Source organism: Nomascus leucogenys, chromosome 6, assembly GCF_006542625.1.
Source record: "Nomascus leucogenys isolate Asia chromosome 6, Asia_NLE_v1, whole genome shotgun sequence".
Taxonomy (NCBI): domain Eukaryota; kingdom Metazoa; phylum Chordata; class Mammalia; order Primates; family Hylobatidae; genus Nomascus; species Nomascus leucogenys.
In genome coordinates, this window is record NC_044386.1 from 86,944,268 (window position 1) to 86,965,294 (window position 21,027).

The 21,027-nt window shown below is 36.4% G+C and overlaps 1 protein-coding gene across 3 annotated transcripts in view; it reads left to right on the top strand.

The window, feature by feature from the left end:
• The window catches only part of MAP2K5 (mitogen-activated protein kinase kinase 5), a 261,289-nt gene that overhangs the window by 95,424 nt on the left and 144,838 nt on the right, over nucleotides 1–21,027 (top strand). For all 3 annotated transcript variants that reach the window (XM_030814642.1, XM_030814641.1, XM_030814640.1), the window contains exons 10-12: nucleotides 7,885–7,953; nucleotides 8,043–8,124; nucleotides 17,748–17,809. In XM_030814642.1, the coding sequence (XP_030670502.1) occupies nucleotides 7,885–7,953; nucleotides 8,043–8,124; nucleotides 17,748–17,809 (213 nt within the window). The remainder of the gene's footprint in view (nucleotides 1–7,884; nucleotides 7,954–8,042; nucleotides 8,125–17,747; nucleotides 17,810–21,027) is intronic.

The window sequence follows — 21,027 nt, forward strand, 5'->3', positions numbered from 1 at the left end:
CATGTTCCTGCAGAGGACATGATCTCATCGTTTTTTATGACTGCATAATATTCCATGGTGTGTACGTACCACATTTTCTTTATCCAGTCTACCAGTGATGGGCATTTAGGTTGATTCCATGTCTTTGCTATTGTGAATAGTGCTGCAATGACCATTTGCATGCATGTGTCTTTATAATAGAATGCTTTATATTCGTTTGGGTATATACTCAGTAATGGGATTGCTGGGTCAAATGGTATTTCTGCTTTTAGGTCTTTGAGGAATCACTGCACTGTCTTCCACAATGGTTGAACTAATTTACACTCCTTCCAACAGTGTATAAGCATTCCTTTTTCTCCACAACCTTGCCAACATCTTTTATTTTTTGACTTTAGTAATAGCTATTCTGACTGATGTGAGATGCTATCTCATTGTGGTTTTGATTTATGTTTCTCAAATGATCAGTGATGTTGAGCATTTTTCCATATGATTGTTGGCCTCGTGTATATATCTTCTTTTGAGAAGTGTCTGTTCGTGTCCTTTGCCCACTTTTTAATGGGGTTGTCTTTTTCTTACAAGTTTGTATAGACCCCTTCCTTATACCCCTTTACTGCAAAAATTAACTCAAAATTAATTAAAGACTTAAATGTAAAACCCAAAGTACAAAAACCCTGGAAGACAACCTAGGAAATACCATTCTGGACATAGGAATGGGATAAAGATTTCATGATGAAGACACCAAAAGCGATTGCAACAAAGGCAAAAATTGACAAATGGGATCTAATTAAACTAAAGAGCTGCACAGCAAAGGAAATTATCAACAGGGTGAACAGACAGCCTACAGAATGGGAGAAAAATTTTGCAAACTATGCATCTGACAAAGGTCTAATATCCCTTTCCTTTCCTTACACCACTCTAATCCAGATGCTTGACTTCTTTCTTGTCGGATATGTATACCAGGTTTTGAATTGTTCTCAGTAAATAGAAGCTACCATTTATTGATGATTTATACAATGCTAAGCATTTTGCATGCATTTTTTAAGTTAATACTCACAACATTTTGTTACTCTTACTGATTCCCATTTTACAAAAGCTGAGGCACAGAGAAGTTAAATAACTTGCCCAAGGTCCCACAACTGATAAGTAGTGGAGCCAGGATTTAAACGTAGGTAGTCTTGTTCTAAGTGCCGGTGACCCCCTGCCGGACTGCTCACTGCTCTCAGATTTGACTTGCCAAGGATCATCCTGGTCACATTTATTTCCCTCTCAAAAGTCTTCAGAGGCTTCACGTCACTTCCCAGATAAACTAAAGACTTTAGAGGATGGAATTCAAGATCCTCCACGATATGTCATCAGTCTGCTTTTATAGCATTATCTTACATATTTGAATCCTCTGTGTCTTTTAAGTTGAACTCGTTGCCTTATCTGAACTCAGGCACTTTCTCACTTCGACACTTTGATTCACATATTCCTCTCTAATTAGAATGCTTTCACCCATTATCTCTACCTATCAAAATCTTTAACACCCTTCAAGGATCAGCTGAAAAGCCTGCTCCTTCATTGAACTTTTCTGGATAAGCCCTGTCACATATGGTCTATCTCTCACTTACTCATTTTCTTCTTTTTTTTTTTTTTTTGTTTTTTTTTTTAATTATACTTTAGGTCATTTTCTTCTTTGAACCTCTCTAGAATTCCCTGTATATGTCTTTTAAGGGTGTTATCACCAACTGCCTTGTATTTTGCTATTAGTATACCTGTACATTTCCCGTATTATATTGAAATCTCTTTGTAAGTGGGGAAGAGATCTTATTTATCTTCTTGCCTTACTCTGTGATTCCTGCAGATCCTTGCATATAGGGTATAGTACAAAGCATTACACATAATGAGTAAGTGTTCAACACATAATTTGTTGAATGACTAAGTGAATAAATTTTTGTTCTGTTTGTTCTTTAGTTCATTCATCTTTTAGAGTAACATCTTGAAAGCAGGTTCAGCTCACGTACAAAATATCTCATAGCATTCTTCATATGGACCATTGCTCTCACCTAGAATATTTCTTAGCTTTTTTTATATTAAAGGGTGAAATGGAAGGTTAAGAGTTAGAAGCGTATTTGATCTTTTCCTGACCCTCTCCTGACTTTTGTGTGACTTCAAGCATGTCACTTGAACCTCCCAGTGACCTCAGCTGTGAAACAGGGCTGCCTGGTGTCACAGAGGGATTGCGAAGAGCAGCAAATCACAGTCCTTGTCCAAACAGAATCACCTACAGGGTCTGACGCCTGCATGGAATGAAGAGGGAAATTTAATTTTCCAAGTAAAATGGTCAGTTGGACCCACACTTTGAATGTCTATGGGCACAATTAGATGAGTCCTTGAAAATCTGTTACTTTTCCTACTCAAAATGTTTCTCATGTTATGCCTCTAAATGTTCTTATTTTTTAGACAAAAAAGCATATTGTAAATGTTTCCCTTTTTAGACTTCTGAGGTAGGAATATATTACAAGATATTTTTAAAAGAAGTTGAATTTTGGAAAGAATAATGTACCATGAATTTCTATTTTATACTATTGAATTTAGAAAATGTTCTGCCTCAAAGAGAATTTTGAAAATGATGCTAATCACATTTTAAAGATAACTATTTCATAATGACCATATGTAATTAATGAAACATGTTTCTACCTTTTTGTGTGTTTGTTTGGTGTAGGTAGTCAAGACAATTGCAGATAAGTAGAGCAGAAAACAAATAAAAATACTGTTAGCCATCTTGTAAACGGAACCTTTTTATACCATTAATGTATTCTATAAAATCTTTCAAGAAGTAATGCTTGGAGGATTTAATAGATTTCCCACTATTGTTTGTTTTCTAAGTGGGAAAAATCCATCTAACAGGAAATTTCTTAGCATTGTATATTGCATGTGCTGATTATCATTCTTTGACTGCTTTGGGTTTCTGCTGCTTTTAAACTAGCATTTAAATGGACCATTTGATTAATCATTTGTATACTGACTATAATCCTCCCAAATTTCCTTTCTGAGTTGTACATACTGTAAAAGACAATTATGTCACCACAGATTAAATAAGTGAATTAAAACAGAATAGCAGCTTAATTTGACCTGTGATTTTGCTCTCTTTCCCTTTAGTGAAGTGTGTGCCACTCCAGCAAATAAATGAAGTCATCCATGACAGCTTGTGATGAATTGCCGTATTTATACTGTATATTTTAATAGCCTCACACTAATTTAAATTGAGCACAGAGTAAATTATAATTCAGTCACTTGACTGCTTATATTTAACTTGACAACTCATCCTTATTTGTCCTGGAGGTGTAGTGGAGAGCAGTGGAAATGCACTAAGGTATTTCAGTTTCTCACTTAACCCTTTCTCCATGGAATGCTTCATATTCAAATTCTCTCCAGTTTGAAACATTTAGCACTTCCTAAGGAGAAAAAAAATAATGAAGAATCAGGGAGTCCGTACTTTCCTTGGACTTCAAAAAGAAAATTAGTCTTTACCATGCTTTTTGCCATTGCCTTCAAATAAGGAATTGGATTTGTTTATTTTTAGCAGTTTTAAAGCTCACTCACAAGAATACACAGGGGAAGGAGAATTAACCTTCCACCTAGAGTGCCAAGTCTCCCAGAAAATAGAGAGCATATGAATAGAGTTATTTTAAGGTGGGTTTTACTTTCCCTTTCAAGTTCTCAGAAATTACTTTATTTGTTTTTTCCATCATTTTGGAATCTCCACTATTCTAGACTAAAGCAAATACCAACAATGATCAAAACGAATTAGAGTACAGCAGATTAGCTCCACAAATACAGTATTCCTTACTACATTTTAGGTCAGTGTGGCATTTTTATTTATTTGGTGGTGTAGGTTTTTGGTTTTAAATTCAGTTTAAAATCAAGCAATCTATTTCTTCTGTCTAGAAACAGCTTCTTATAAAGAGGATTATAGTTGTAAAGACTTGAGTTAGATCCCACATCACTTACTAGGCACTACTATGAGTTAGACCCTGTGTGGAGTGCTGGGGGTGATAGAAAAATGTACAAGACTCAGCCCTTGCCCTTGAGAGGCTCATAGCCACTCTAACCTTGAGGCTTCTGTTTTTAGGAGATGAGGGATGCGTGCTCAAGGCAGAATGTACGTATTGAGGGCCAGAGCTAGAGATGAATTTTGGTGGAGGACTTTGAGGTGAGCTTCATGGAGGCAGTGGTGGCATTCAAGCTGGGTCTAAAAGATAGAACAGGTTTTTTCAATCAGTGACTGAAGAAGAGAGAGGAAGCACACCCCAAGTAGAGGAAACAGCAGGAGCAAAGGCTGGAAGTAGGGAAAGCACAGGATATGTGTGTACACCAGGAAATGTCATCTGATTTCACATGAAGAGTGGGTTTGTGGTGGGAGTAGTGGGAAGAGGAGTTAGAATAAGTTGTCTATATTGTGGAAGAATTCCTTGAATGTCATGCTAGAGTGTTAACTTTATTGTAGGTGATGGGAACACATTAAGGTTCTTGATCAAGGGAATGATATATTCACAGCCAGTAGTTTGGGGTTAATTCCAGGATGGTGGTTAGCAATGTGGAATCATGTCATTTCTACGTTGTTGGTGGCCTGGATATCTTAATAGTCATATATCTCAGCACTGAATAAATGGCTTTTGAAACCTTAAATAAGTGATTCTCAACCTTACTTTGGGTTAGGAATTACCTGGGGAGCTTTACAAAATAACAAAGATGTGGGCCCAACCCAAGGGATTCTCATTCTATTGTTTTGGGGTAAAGCCTGCACCTTGGGATTTTTTTTAAGTGCCCTAGGTATTACGATATGAGGCCAGGGTTGAGAACCATTGATTTAAGGTTAATAACTTCATTCCTTTTATCAGACTTTTTTAGAGTGAGAGATTCCTGGTACTTGTCATCATAGTAGGAATAGCTGTAATATTTTATGCCATAGGATTGAACTGACACTAGATGAATTAATTTTCTTGGTAAGGTTTACACAGGAACAAAAATGTAAGTGAATATTGTTGGCAAATGACTGTTGATCAGGAGAAGTGTTTAAATGTTTCTTGGCAGTTTTGTATTACACTTATAGTCTAGTTTACTGAGATCTTTTATAAGTAACCCCAAAGCAAACTCTTTTATTTTTTTTGAGACAGAGTCTCGCTCTGTTGCCCAGGCTGGTGTGCAGTGGCATAATCTCGGCTCACTGCAAGCTCCGCCTCCCGGGTTCACGCCATTCTTCTGCCTCAGCCTCCCAAGTAGCTGGGACTAAAGGTGCCCGCCATCACGCCTGGCTAATTTTTTGTATTTTTAGTAGAGACGGGGTTTCACTGTGTTAGCCAGGATGGTCTCGAACTCCTGACCTCGTGATCTGCCCGCCTCAGCCTCCCAAAGTGCTGGGATTACAGGCATGAGCCACCGCGCCCAGCCGCAAACTCTTGATAGAAACCACCTATGCCTTTTTTTTCCCCACCTTCCCCTACCCCAAATCAATGCCTGGCCAATGTAAGACTATAAAATGTACTTTAGAATTGTCCTTTTCTTTCCTTGCTCTATCAGCAGTTTACAAGGCATAACTTATGTTTTTTCTTCGGTATGATTAGATATATATTCTTCAGTTGTAATACAAAATGTAATTCAAAGTTGAATGGTATATAACTACACTATCACAGTAATTCCGAATGTTAAGTTTTTATCTAGAAATGTCTAGAGTCAGAAACTCTGCCACAAATCATAAAAATTGTTTTCCATCTATTCTATTCTCATCACTGCCTTTTAAAAGTAAAAAACAAGCTGGGCACAGTGGCTCACGCCTGTAATCCCAGCACTTTGGGAGGCTGACTGAGGTCAGGAATTCAAGACCAGCCTGGCCAACATGGTGAAACCCCATCTGCACTAAAAATACAAAAATCAGCCGGGTGTGGTGGCACGTGCCTGTAATCCCAGCTACTTGGGAGGCTGAGGCAGGAGAATGGCTTGAACCCAGGAGGCGGAGGTTGCAGTGAGCCAAGATCACGCCACTACACTCCAGCCTGGGTGACAGGGCAGGACTCCATCTCTAAATAAATAAATAAATAAATAAATAAAACAATTACTCTTGAATTAGTTTCACTGACATGCTTAGTAGAATTTGAACAGTATGGTCTTCTTTCTTAAAAAAATATGTGTTTGAAATAAACTAGAATTTATTCTAGATAAGTTTATCAATATTTTATATTTATGGGTTATAAATCACTGTGGGTAATATCACTCAGTGATTGATATTTTAAATAAACCATAAAATACTGAAAAGCCTATGAGACTGAGTCCAGAGGAGGGGGTCCTACCATTCCCAGGCTCTGTGGCTCCCGGGAGGGAAACCTGGTTTCCTCCTCACTCAAAAGAAGGCAGTTAATGAAATAAGATTTCTTCAAGCTTTAACTTTCTATAACAGTATTAGCAAAGAACATTACCTGACTGGAAAAAAAAAAAAGATGATATATTTTAAAAATTCCTTATTTCTCTCATAACTAAAAACCCCACTTAAAATCTTATTTTTGGCTGGGCATGGTGGCTTACACTTGTAATCCCAGAACTTTGGGAGGCTGAGGTGAGTTGATCATTGAGGTCAGGAGTTCAAGACTAGCCTGGCCAACATGGTGAAACCCCATCTCTACTAAAAATACAAAAATTAGCCAGATGTGGTGGCAGACACCTGTAATCCCAGCTACTCAGGAGGCTGAGACACGAGAATCGCTTGAGCCCACGAGACAGAGGTTGCTTGAACCCAGGAGACAGAGGTTGCAGTAAGCCGAGATGGTGCCACTACACTCTAGCCTGGGTAACAGAGCAAGACTCTGTCTCAAGAAAAAAAAAAGTCATTTTTTGGCCAGATGTGATGGCTCATGCCTGTAATCCCAGTGCTTTGGGAGGCTGAGGTGGGCAGATTGCTTGAGCTCAGGAGTTCGAGACCAGCCTGAGCAACATAGTGAAACCCCCATCTCTACCAAAAATGCAAAAAATTAGCTGGGTATGGTGGCACACCTGTGGTCCCACCTACTTGGGTGGCTGAGGTGAGAGGTTTGTTTAAGCCTGAGAGGCAGAGGTTGCAGTGAACCAAGATTGCCCCGCTGCACTCCAGCCTGGGTAACAGCATGAGACTGTGTCTCTAAATAAATAAATAAAATGTCATTTTTATTCATCATCCTCTCTGCTTATTGTCTAGTGTCTAATCACAAATCACAAGATAGTTCTTTTTTTTAAGAGACAGGATTTCGGTCTGTCACCCAGGTGGGAGTGCAGAGGCGCAGTCATGGCTCACTTCAGCCTCAAATTCCTGGGCTCAAGTGATCCTCCCACCTCAGCCTCCCAAGTAGGTTGGGGCCACCCGATCATACTACACCCAGGTAATTTTTTTTTTTTTTTTGTAGAGATGGGTTCTTGCTATGGTGCTTAGGCTGGCCATATACCCCTGGCCTTCAGGTACCCTCCCACCTCAGCCTCCCTCCCAAAGTGCTGGGATTACAGGCGTGTGCCACTGCACGTGGCCAACACAATTCTTTTATATTGGTTTGAGGGTCATTCCTATGTTCCTCTTTTGAAAATAGCCAATGTGGCTAAAATAGAGTGCATAAATTAAGAGTGTTATAACTTAACTGACTTTTAAAGCCATTACTGTTGACCTTTGAGACCTGGCTTTTTTCTTTGGTCCCATCAATCACTTCTGTACCACATCCCCCAGTATAGAAGGACAAAAGGTTAGACAGATGCAGATACAGCTTGTATTACTGGGAATTATAGTGGTAAGAAGAAGGAAGTGGGGAAGAATAAAGGAACTACCATGTTTTTAGTTCTTATATTTCATAGTGTTTATAACGAATATAATTAGAAGGTGAATAAATGTTAATACCTTTCTATATTTAGGTGATACTACTAGATATTACACTGGAACTTCAGAAGCAAATTATGTCTGAATTGGAAATTCTTTATAAGGTAATTTTTTTCATAATTTTTATTTGTAAAGCATGCCTGTGGAATTGACTTGCAGATTTATAACTACTTTTGTCTTATTTTTGTTACAGTGCGATTCATCATATATCATTGGATTTTATGGAGCATTTTTTGTAGAAAACAGGATTTCAATATGTACAGAATTCATGGATGGTGAGTTTTCCCTTTTATAATACTTTTAAAATAATTTTTAGAGTATATAGTGCTTTAAAACCTGGTTTTGATATAGATATCAAGTAGAATTAAAGATAATAAAATATGCTAATAATTACCTCATTTATACTCTAAGATTATTTCAGTGTTAGGGGTTCCTGGGGTTAAATATTTATAGCTGAACTATAATTTTAAGAATTCAACTTCACTTTTATTGAAAATTTAAATAGAACAGATTAAATGGTAGTCTAATTGGTGGTTTGATATTTGATTCTTTTGCAGTCTGTCTTTACTTGCAAGACCGATGTTCTGTTCTTTTAATGTTTCAATAGCCAAAACAGATTTTCTTTTAAAGAAATCTATTAACCCAATGTCCTGTGTCTTTCAGAAAGAAATCGGTTCTTAATTGCGAGATAAGAAATTGTTTTTCAACACAGCTGTTTAGCCAAGATGTGTTTAATTTTCTTTGGACTTTAGCCCTTTCCTTCCCTCTCTATTTTTTTATTCATTTCTATTTTGGTAGTTCTTTCTTGACCTGAATATTATGGCAAAATACAGATTTCTAGGGACATATCAGTGAAATAATGTCATCATTATTATTATTTACCAATTTTAAATCTAAGCAGTCTTCAAATTTTACATATTCAGCTTTCCATAGTCTAGTCCATTAAAACACAACTTAAGAAAATATTGTTAGTTCCTTGTGGAGATTCTCAGTACATTACTAAAGCAATTAGTTTGTGCCCTGCAAAACTGTAATGAGCCAACATTGGTACCTTGATACTGTCATAAGGTGTATAACATGTTCTAAATTAGTTATAGTAGAATGTCAAGAATTAAAAATCTTACAGCCGTATAGGTAAGTATGATAATTGTGGAGACTGACCAGAAAAAGTGGATTCATTGAACCAATATATGTTACCGTGTTGTAACTTTTATCATTCTTTCTTTGAAGTCTTCAATTTTTCAGTTCTACTCAAACATTTTTGTTGAAACAGGGCACGGTGGTTCACACATGTAATCCCAGCACTTTGGGAGACTAAGGCGGGAAGATTGCTTGAGCCCAGGAGTTAGAGACCAGCCTGGGCAATATAGTGAGATCTCATCTTTACAAAAAAATTTTTTAAAATATGGCCGAGCACGGTAGCTCACTCCTGTAATCCCAGCACTTTGGGAGGCTGAGGTGGGCGGAGTTTGAGACCAGCCTAACCAACATGGCAAAACCTGTCTCAACTGAAAATACAAAAATTAGCCAGGTGTGGTAGCACATGCCTGTAGTCCCAGCTACTTGGCAGGCTGAGACTGAGAATTGCTTGAACCTGGGAGGTGGAGGTTGCAGTGAACCAAGATCGCGCCACTGCACTCCACCCTGGGTGACAAAGTGAGACTCTGTCTCAAAAAAAAAAAAAAAAAAAAAAAAAGGAAAATTAGCCAAGCATGTGATACGGGCCTGTAGTCCCAGTTACTCTGGGAGCTGAGGTGGGAGGATTGCTTGAGCCCAGGAGATTAAGCCTGTAGTGAGCTGTGATCGTGCCACTGCACTCCAGTCTAGGCAACAGAGTGAGACCCTGTATCAAAAAACAAATTAAAATTTTTTATTGAAATATAACTCAGATATCATAAAATTCACCTTTTAAAAGTGTACAATTCCATGGTTTTTGATATACTCATAAGGTTGTGCAGTCATCACCACTATATAATTCCAAAACACTTTTTACCACCCCCAGAAAGAGACTTCCTACCTATTAGTGCTCACTCTCTACTTTCTCTTTCCTCTAGTCCTTGGCAACCACTGATTTATCTTCTGTCTCTATGGATTTACCTATTCTGGACATTCCATATAAATGGAATCTGATAATATATGGCCTTTGTGTCTGGCTTCCTTTACTTAGTATAATGTTTTCAGTGTTCATCCACACTATTGCATATATGAGAACTTCGTTCCTTTTTATTGCTGAATAACATTTCATTGTATGGCTATACTACATTTTGTTTATTCTTAGTTGATGGACATTTGGGATAGTTCTACTTTATGCATAATTATGAATAATGCTACTCTGTATATTTGTGTACAAGTTTTTGTGTGGACATACGTTTTCAGTTCTTTTTTTTTTTTTTTTTTTTTTTGAGACAGAGTCTCGCTCTGTCACCCAGGCTGGAGTGCAGTGGCGTGATCTCGGCTCACTGCAACCTCCACCTCCTGGGTTCAAGCGATTCTCCTGTCTCAGCCTCCCAAGTAGCTGGGACTACAGGCGCGTGCCACCATGCCCAGCTAAGTTTTTGTATCTTCAGTAGAGACAGGGTTTCACTGTGTTAGGATGGTCTCGATCTCCTGACCTCATGATCTGTCTGCCTCGGCCTCCCAAGGTGCTGGAATTACAGGTGTGAGCCACCACACTCGGCCAGTGTTTTCAGTTCTTTTGGGTATATACCTAGGAGTAGAGTTGCTAGGTCATATGGTAGCTTTATGTTTAACTTTTTAATAAACTACCAAACTGTTCCAATCTATTTTACACCACTTTGCATTCATACCAGCACTGTATAAGTTTCCATTTTCTTCATATTTTTGCCAATACTTGTCATTTTGTGTCTTTTTAAAATTGTGGGCTTGTAGTGTGACATGGTATCCCATTTTGGTTTTGATTTAGATTTCTCTAATGACTAATGATGTTGAGCATCTTTTCATGTGCTTGTTGGCCATTTGTATATCTTCTTTTGAGAAATACGTTTTCAAATCCTTTGTCTATTTTTTAAATGAGTTATTGGGCTTTTATTGTTGAGTTGTGAGAGTTCTTTATGTATTCTAATACTAGGCTCTTATCAGATATAGGATTTCCAAATATTTTCACTCATTGTTTATATTTTCACTTCCTCTTTTCTTTTCTTTTCTTTTCTTTTCTTTTCTTTTCTTTTGAGCTGCGGTCTCGTTATGTTGCCCAGGCTAGTTTTGAACTCCTGGGCTCAAGTGATCCTCCTACCTCAGCCTCAAGTTTTATTGTTTCAGCTTTTATATTTAAGCCTTTGATTTATTTTTGAGTTAATTTTTATATATGGTACGAGATAGGGGTCCAAATTTATTCATTTGCATGTAGATTTCCATTTGTTCCAGTACCATTTGTTAAAGACTATTTTTCCCATTGAATTTTCTTGTTATACTTGTTGAAAATTGACCATAAAATATATTTCTATATTTTTAGATCAATGCATATACATCTTGCATTGATCTAGTTGTCTGTCTTTGTACCAGTACTACACCATATTTGATTACTTGTACTTGATAACTCTGGATTATTATAGTTTTTAAGTTTCAAATCGAGAAGTGTAAGTGCTCCAACTTTGTTCTTTTTCAAGATTGTTTTGGCCATTTTGAATACCTAGCATTTTTATTTGAATTTTAGAATCAGCTTGGCAATTTCTCCAAAAAAATCCAGCTGGGATTTTGATAAGAATTGAATTGAATTTTTAGATCAACTTGGGGAATATTGCTGTGTTAACATTATTTAATCTTCCACTCCATGAACACAGATGTCTTTCAACTTACTTAGGTCTTCTTTAATTGTTTTTCAATGATTTTAAAATAATTTTAGGGTATAAGTGGTAACTATTTGTTAAATTTACTTCTAAGTTTTTTTTAATGCTGTTTTTCTTAATTTCATTTTTGGATTGTTCATTGCCAGTGTATAGAACTGTAATTGATTTTCGTATATTGATCTTGTATTCTGCAACTTTGCTGAACTTGTTTACTAACGTTAATAGCTTTTTGTGGATTCCTTAAGGTTCTCTATATACAAGATAATGCCATCTGCAAAGAGAGGTAGTTTTAGTGCTTTCTTTTCAATTCTGGATGTCTTTTATTTCCTTTTCTTGCTTAATTACCCTGGCTAGAACCTTCAGTACAATGTTGAGTAGACTGATGAGAGCAGACATCCTTCTCTTGTTCCTGATCTTAGAGGGAGAGCTTTCAGTCTTTCACCATTAAATATGATGTTAGCCATGGGTTTGGAATAGTTGTCCTTTGTCAGGTTGAGGAAATTCCCTTCTATTTCTAGTTTGTTGAGTATTTTTTTTTAAATCATGAAAAGGTATTAAATTTTGTCAAATGCCTGTTTTATATCTATTGAAATAATCTTGCATATTTGGTCCTTTATTCTATTAATGTGTGGTATACTATATTAATTGATTTTTGCAAAGTGAACCAGTCTTGCAGTGTTGGAATTATTCCACTTAGTCATGATGTGTAATTCTTTTTATATGTTCCTGGGTTCAGTTTGCTAGTATTTTCTTGATGATTTTTGTATTCATATTTATGAGGGACATTGGTCTAGTTTTCTTTTTTTGTGATGTCAGTGTCTGATTTTGGTATCAGGATAATTCTGGCCTTATAGAATGAGTTCAGAAGTGTTGCCACCTCTTCTATTTTTTGAAAGAGTTTATGAAGGATTCATGTTAATTCTTTTTTAAAAAAATTTTATGGGCTGGACAGGGTGGCTCACGCCTGTAATCCCAGCATTTTGGAAGGCCAAGGCAGGTGGATCACTGGAGGTCAGGAGTTTGAGACCAGCCTGGCCAACATGGTGAAATCCCATCTCTACTAAAAGTACCAAAAAAATTAGCCAGGCGTGGTGGCACATGCCTGTAATCCCAGCTACTTGGGAGGCTGAGGCAGGAGAATCACTTGAACCCAGGAGCTGGAGGTTGCAGTGAGCCAAGATCATGCCACTGCACTCCAGCCTGGGTGACAGAGACTGTTTCAAAATAAATAAATAAATCAAAATTTTTATGGATCCATAATATTGTACATATTTATGGAGTACATGCATAATAATATTTTGACACAAGCATACAATGTGTAGTAATCAACTCAAAGTAATGGAGATATGCATGACCACAAACATTTATCATTTCTTTGTGTTAGGAGCATTGCAATTCCATCTTCAACATTGGGAGTGAGATTTCAACATGAGTTTTGAAGGGGACAAATATTCAAACTGTATCAGCCATTTTAAGTATATAATTCAGCAGCATTAAGTACATTAACATGGTTGTGCAACTGTCACCGCCATCCATCTCCAGAACTCTTTTTATCTTGCAAAACTGAAAGTCTATACCTATTAAATAAGAACTCCTCATTCACCCCCGCTCCCAGCCCCTGGCAAACAGCATTATACTCTGTCTCTATGTGACTGCTCTAGTTACCACCTCATATAATTGGAATCACACAGTATTTGTCTTATTGTGTCTGGCTTATTTCGTTTTGCATTATGTCCTTAAGATTCATCCATGTTGTAGCATGTGTCAGAATTTTCTTCCTTTTAAAAGCTGAATAATATTTGTGATTAGTTTTTTTTATTACCAACTCAATCTCTTTATATACAGGTTTAGTCAGATTTTTTATCTTTTCTTGAGTCAGTTTTGGTAGTTTGTGTTTTTCTCAGAATTAATCTGTTTCATCTAGGTTATCTAATTTATTGATACACAGTTCTGAAATATCTCTTATAATCCTTTTTATTTCTGCAAAGTTGGTAGTAATGTTCCCTCTTCCATTCCAGATTTTAATTACTTGAGTCTCCTCACTTATTTTCTTGGTCAATGTAGCTAAAAGTTTGTCAGTTTCTCTGTTTAAATTTTTTTTTTTTTTTTTTTTGAGACGGAGTTTCGTTCTTGTTGCCCAGGCTAGAGTGCAATGGCACAATGTCAGCTCACGGTAACCTCTGCCTCCTGGGTTCAAGCCATTCTCCTGCCTCAGCCTCTGGAGTAGCTGGGATTACAGGCATGTGCCACCATGCCTGGCTGATTTTGTATTTTTAGTAGAGACAGGGTTTCTCCATGTTGGTCAGGCTGGTCTCGAACTCTTGACCTCAGGTGATCCACCCACCTCAGCACTTTGGGAGGCCGAGGTGGGCGGATCCCCTGAGGTCAGGAGTTCGAGATGAGCCTGACTGATTTGGTGAAATCTCGTCTCTACTAAAAAAAATACAAAAATTAGCTGGGCTCAGTGTTGCACGCCTGTAATCCCAGCTACCTGGGAGGCTGAGGCTGGAGAATAGCTTGAATCCAGGAGGCAGAGGTTGCAGTGAGCTGAGATTGCACCACTGCACTCCAGACCAGGTGACAGAGCGAGACTCCATCTCAAAAAAAAAATAGTATACAAAAACTTTGCTTCTGTATAGCTTAATTTCTTCTCATCTTTTTTTATGCTGTTATTGTCATATGTTACATTCTTATACGTTGTGTGTCCGACACAAATTTAAAATTATGCCATTGTCTCTTAAGTCATATAGAACAAAAGAGATACAAACAAAACATACATTTATCCTGTCTTTTATATTTGCCTATGCAGTTACCTTTACCAGTGTTCCTAATTTCTTCATGTGGATCTGAGTTACTGTCTTTTAACTTCAATCTAAAGTTCTTTCAGTCTGAAAGACTGTATTTTATTTCTTGTAGGGTAGGTCAACTAATGATTAGTTCTCAGTATTCTGAGATAAATTTCCCAGTTTATTTGAGAGTATCTTAATTTCTCCTTCAGTTTTGTAGAATAGTTTTTGCTGGATATAGAATTTTTGGTTTATAATCTTTTTCTTTCAGCTGTTGAAATATGTCATTCCCCTGCCTCTGACCTTTGGTTTCTGATGAGTAATCAGCTCTTGTTCTTTCTGAGGATTATTTGTAATTGAAATGTCACTTCTCTTGCTGCTTTCAAGATTTTTTTTTTGTCTTTGGCTATGGATAGTTTGATAATAATGTGTATAGATATAGATCTCTTTGAGTTTATCCTATATGAAGTACACTGAGCTTCTTGGATGTGTAGATTCACTTTTTAAAATCAAATTTAGGAAGTTTGGGGTCATTGTTTTCTCAAATATTCTTTCCACTCCTTTCCTTTTCTCCTCTCTTTCTGATCTCCTATTATGCATATGTCTGTATACTGGATGGTATTTTACAGGTCTCTGAGAATGTGTTCATTTTTCTTCATTTTCTTTTCTTTTCATCATTAGACTGCATAATCTCCATTGACCTATCTTTACCTCCCTTGATTCTTTCTTCTGCTGTCTCAAATACGCTGTTGATCCTCTCTAAAAATTTTCATTTCAGTTATTATACTTTTCAACTTCAGAATTTCTATTTGGTTACATATTACTTCAGGGAACAAAGAAAAGTGACAGATCACAGAGAACAAAGCAGTAACTTTGAAATCACGAGCAAAAAGTTCAAACCTACCATGAATGAGTTTCTGAATGCCTTGAATACCATCTCAGCTAAAATTAAATTCTGTCAATTTGCATCATAGTAGTATCACATTGCATGAGACTTTTTAAACTGCAAAAAGTTCATGTGTGATTCTCAAGCTATGTCACGTCATGGGGAAGGCTTTTAAATTTTTTTGTTTTGTTTTGTTTTGTTTTGTTTTGGGACAGGATCTTGCTCTGTCACCCAGGTTGTAGTGCAGTGGCGCAGTCTCTGCTCACTGCAACCTTCACCTCCCGGGTTCAAGCAATTCTCCTGCCTCAGCCTCCTGAGTAGCTGGGACTACAGAGTAGTGTACACCACTTTGCCCATCTAATTTTTATATTTTTGGTAGAGATGGGGTTTTGCCATGCCTCCTAGGCTGGTCTCAAACTCCTGACCTCAAGTGATTCTCCAGCCTTGGCCTCCCAAAGTGCTGGGTTACAGGTGTGAGCCACCATGCCTGGCCACCTTTTAAATCTTTAACTTCTGAAACTTCAAAGGTTCACGTCTTCTCTGAGCTCTGCCATCAGCTGACTCATGGCTTTAGCTAGAACATTCACATCACTGGGACTGTTTTTCCCACCTGTCAAGTAAAGTTGCTGGACTGATCTTTTATGAGCTTTCCTGCCCTAATGTTTGATAGGTCCAATAGTTGCCATTTTTGATAGATCTGTAAAATAGAAATGATAATAAAACAGAGAAAAATTAAACCAACCCCTTCTGCCATTTTTAACCTGATAAGAGTTACTGAATTGCAGAAAAAGAACTCATCAAACTTAACAGGAACTCTTAATCCTGAGTGGATCTGCTACATCATTTTTTCACCTATGACATTTATCTCTAATGGACATGAAAAGGACAAAATGAATCAATGATAGCACAGAGCCAGCTGTGTAAAGATTTAGCCATATGGATAGTTAAGGAAAGCGGGTCTAACTGAGGTTAAAAACCAGTGAACTACCTCAAAATTAGATTCCTTTTTGGCTTCTTCTACTGATAATGGTGGTAAGGTAATCTTTGTTTTTTAGGTTTAGCTTGTTGAAACCATTGTCCATTTAGTTAATTAAGCCCTGATTTATATACTTGGTAAAAGTAGATCTCCTCTTAGAAGTTGTTACTGGTACATGTGGATGGGTTTTCACCTCCTAGTTTTGAGCCATTCAGGTCATTCACTTCATAAGGGATTGGTCCAGTAAGCTGCATTTGTCAGTCTTTCAAATACCAGCATGTAAAGCTTGATCTTTTTTATTCTGTTTATCCTTGGTACTGCCAATTTATCTGAAAGATCAATGAGAACATAAAATGTTTTTCTGCTGTATTCTCACTTTTATTACATCTATAATAAAAATGTCATTTTGGTAAATAAGGGTGGTTCAGTTCATATCAGAAATGTCTTTTTTTCGTTATCTTCCCAGTAGCACTGAGAGCCAAGTGTAATGTTTAGTTACACAGTGGTTTCCCAGTTTCTTGTTCAAATCTGCAAACTACAAGCAAAGTTTAACTAAGACTGATCATTTTTCTCTATCTGCTTTAAATGGGATAAATATAAAGCCAGTAGCCATATATATATATATATATGCATGTGTCTATATGCATATATATGTATACTTGTATATATATGTTTGTATATGAATACACGATTTTTTACAGATAAAAATATTTTCTCTGATGTTTAGCTTTATGAAAATTTGACATATGAAAATATTCACATTTGCATTTCAAAAGAATGACATACTTCATGTTTAGTACCTTATGAGGCATACTTATAAATCATCCAGTAATAAAGCATTAAATAAGAATTGTTAGCCTCTGATAGGAAAAAATATTTGTCAAATACTCTGGAATACAATTTTTTTATAGAACTGAAAGACTGTATACCTAATTTTGACTCTTAAAGAAAGGTTATTACATATTGTTAAAATAGATCTCATAATCATATCATTAATGAGCAAAGTAGTGGTTCTTTGCATATATTCCAGCTTTTGTTGGATTAATGTGAAAATTCTAAGATATTACCCTGGTTTACATTTGAGAAAAACTGTTACAAAAAGCAGGCAACTAAATGTAATTGTCATATTGATCTTTATAATTTTGTGTATGTATTTAACTTTACATAAAGTGTAGTTTCTTAGCTTGCCCTTGACTAGTTTCCTTCAGTTTTTCATGTATGTGACTATACACTTCAGAATAAAATGGAAATATCTAGTTATACTTCATCAGGAAGTATGATTATGTTATAGATAACATTGGACTAAAAACAAGTTTTATACTACACATCCAATGCGTGGTGTAGGAAGTGTAAAAACATATTCTCACAGTGAATACACAGGAGAAGCCCAGTGCATTGTTCTGGTAATTTCATTTGTAGTAACATGGCATGTTTGTCTCTACAGGGGGATCTTTGGATGTATATAGGAAAATGCCAGAACATGTCCTTGGAAGAATTGCAGTAGCAGTAAGTATATGGCTTCAGTGTTAGGAAATTTGAGTGATTTAATTCTTCTAATCAAGCTCATTCTTCTTACATTCTCAATGTTTTTTCTTGTTCTTCAATCCCAGTTGGCTCCCAAGACCTTCTTGACTTTCTCCTGTTTTGTTCTTCTTTTCATAGACCAGCCCACCCACCATCACAACATAGTCACACGCTTATGTGCTCCAACCTGTTCTCGTTTCATGTGTTTGCAGGGACCTTGGTGTTCTTGTTGACTTGTAAAATTTCCAACTTCTTCTTAAAAAAAAAAAAAATGCTTTTTTTTGTTTTGTTTTTACATTTTGTAGTTATGATTAGCATATGATTAGCAAATACTTAAAAAGTCTGAGTTGTTAAAGCAGTCTATGAGAAAATATTAATTTATTAAGAACAAAGTAGTATTAGTAAAGATTTTTTGCAGTCTTTTTATGTTCTTGGTTTTTAGTTTTTTCATCAACTACATCTAGAAATTTATTCCCTTTGTGATTTAAAGCAGTTTTCCCATATTCTTGTATTTTCTATATGCACTAATATACTGATGAAATATATAAACTAAGCTAACATTACTATAATGTTCTCATAAGTTCCATATTTCACATTTATAATAATGTAGGTTAAACAGTGTCTAAGAGAAGTCATGAGGTGGTGTAATAGTAAACAATTGCTAAACTAAAGGCAGTATGATAACTTCAGTGGTTTAATGCAGAACAAAGTGATTGTACCATGTACCATTTAATTAAATGGCTGATTTTCACATTCATTATACATCAAACTGACAACTCAAATTCTTTAATCCAACATGGACACTTATTTAGTCTTAGTTCATTGTAATTCACAGCTTTCCTTTTTTCTTTCTAATTATTAGTGTGAACTGCCCTGGGTGATGAGAACTTTCTTTTCTGATGCTATTGCTGCTAAGTAGCTTCTCATCTACATGTGTAGGTAGATTAGTATGAAATTTGAGTACTTAAATCACTATTTGAGATGAAAATAAAAATGTTTCATTTCCTGTTCTAATCCCAGGAAAGAATGAATGCTTTGTGGCTTTTGGCAGTTCTTGGCTGTAAAGTTTAATAACATGTATAATAAAGGGCAAAAAAAGGCAAGGATACCAATGAAAAAAGAAAAAAGTATACAACTTCTATATACTCAGTTATCTATGGAACTTGGCAAAAATAGAAATCTGCCATCTTCAGTAGAGAAGCGTGTTCTTCCTGAACTTCATAAATCTTACTTCCCTCTTGTTTAGGGCATCCACACAAGGCCATCTATCTTTTCAATTCTACTGGAGTAGTAAGACTGTTGAAGTGAATAGAGTCAGCAGAAAAAATAATTCAGCATCAAATACAGGGCTTGCCTATTAAGTGAATGAAAATATGACACAAATTATTTTAGTGAAAGGCATTAAAGTAAGAGCTACTCTGAAGGATTATTTATATTTGCCCTTACATTTTTTTTTAATTATGGGTTTTCCCCCCTAAATATGTGTCCAATTTCTCCAGCTTTTATGGCTCATCAGGTCATAGTAATGAAAACTACTTACAGCTGGAGTAGAAGAAATGCTTTTAATAATTTTGCTCTTTGTCTGCCATGGAGATGATCACCTCCATGCTAAATTCTGCAGGAGCCTGGGTTTATATAATGTCTCCAAAGGGTATTTTTTTTTTTTGTATGTATCCTGAGTAGGCTACAAATTTGGATTATCACTTGTTGCAGCTGACAAACACCAGATTGGCCCATGGCTAATACCTGGCACCAGGAGGGTTGCACTAGTCAAAATAAGACTAGCAAATTGATGGGCTGTGGGCTATGGTGTGTAAACTAAATATTCCCATAGTCTGATTGTGTTCCCAGTATCCTTGGTCATCTCTCTAAAAGTGTACTGAAGATGGCATCAACATCTTTCCCTTGAGTTCCCTCATTGAGGCCAAGAAAGCACAAGGGTGCTATTGCCAAGTCAAAAGCAACAGAATCAGAAAGAGAGAGTAGGGAAATAGGTGTATATTGAATACTTCCTGTGCCAATCACTGTTGCATGCTTTCTATACAAATATTATGTCATTTAGCCTTTACAGCCACCTTGTTAAGTGTGGATTATTGAACATACTCTGTGCACATGCAAGATGAGGTTTGGAAAAGTTAACCAGCTTGCCCAGAGTTATCATCTAATTGGTCAGTACAAATTTGAACACAGGGCTGTCTGACACCAGACCCCTTGCTTTCTCAGTGTGTTTTCCTAACAGAATGAGAGAAAAAAAAAATAGAGGCAGGAGTGGAAGAAAGAGCTAGGCTAAAAAATAAAAAAAGAGACTTTTGAATGAGAGAATAATGGAGCAACACAATTGCTTCAGATTCTTTTCGTGTCTTTAGGTATCTCTCTTTTCCCAAATTAACTTTATTTTCCGGGGTCTAATAATCTGGCATGCAAGGCAGGTTCATAGGTCCAAGGTTCATTACTGCATGGACCTCTGTCGACCTCTGTGATATGTTATTCAAATTTTCTCTTGTAAAATGTATGGCAAGAGAGTTTTTTTTTTCCCAAAGGAATTTATATATATCTGATTTCAACCTTCCAACTTACTCAGTGGCTCAGTGGTTTTTCTCTGCTATCCATTTGAATCTGGTCTTCTATAAAGAGGAATGCCTTTCTGCCTTTCCCTGTCACCTAACACATTCTATTTTTCTTCTCATTTCGGAAGCAGTGACATTGTGTACTGTATTTTGAGTGCTAATGTTGATTGAAGTTGTCCCTGAAAGGAGGTGCACTTGACATGTCAAGGAGCAAGTGATTGACAACAGATATAAGTACTTTTAGTGTCAAGGCTTTGTCAAGTCATTGTTGTGAAACCCAGCCTGCTGAATACCAATAATATCCTTTAGATTTTCAGTTCACAGATTTCTAGCTCCTTTTTCACCAGAATTTACATGTTTCTAAAGGAAAATGTAGTGTATTTTGATAAATAATAAGAATATTTTCTTTTTGAATCTCTAACAAAATGAATAATTTTAGCAAATATTATAAAATCAGTATTTGTTTTACTTTTTTCTACCTGACAATCAGAATATATTGGATTGCCTTCCCCTACATGTTTTCTGAAAATTCATTTTGTATGGAACCAATTTTTAGTGGTGAGCTATCTTTAATGGATAGTTTTTATAACATGCAGCTAAGCTTCTAAGTTGAAAATTTTAACCCTTCTTCCT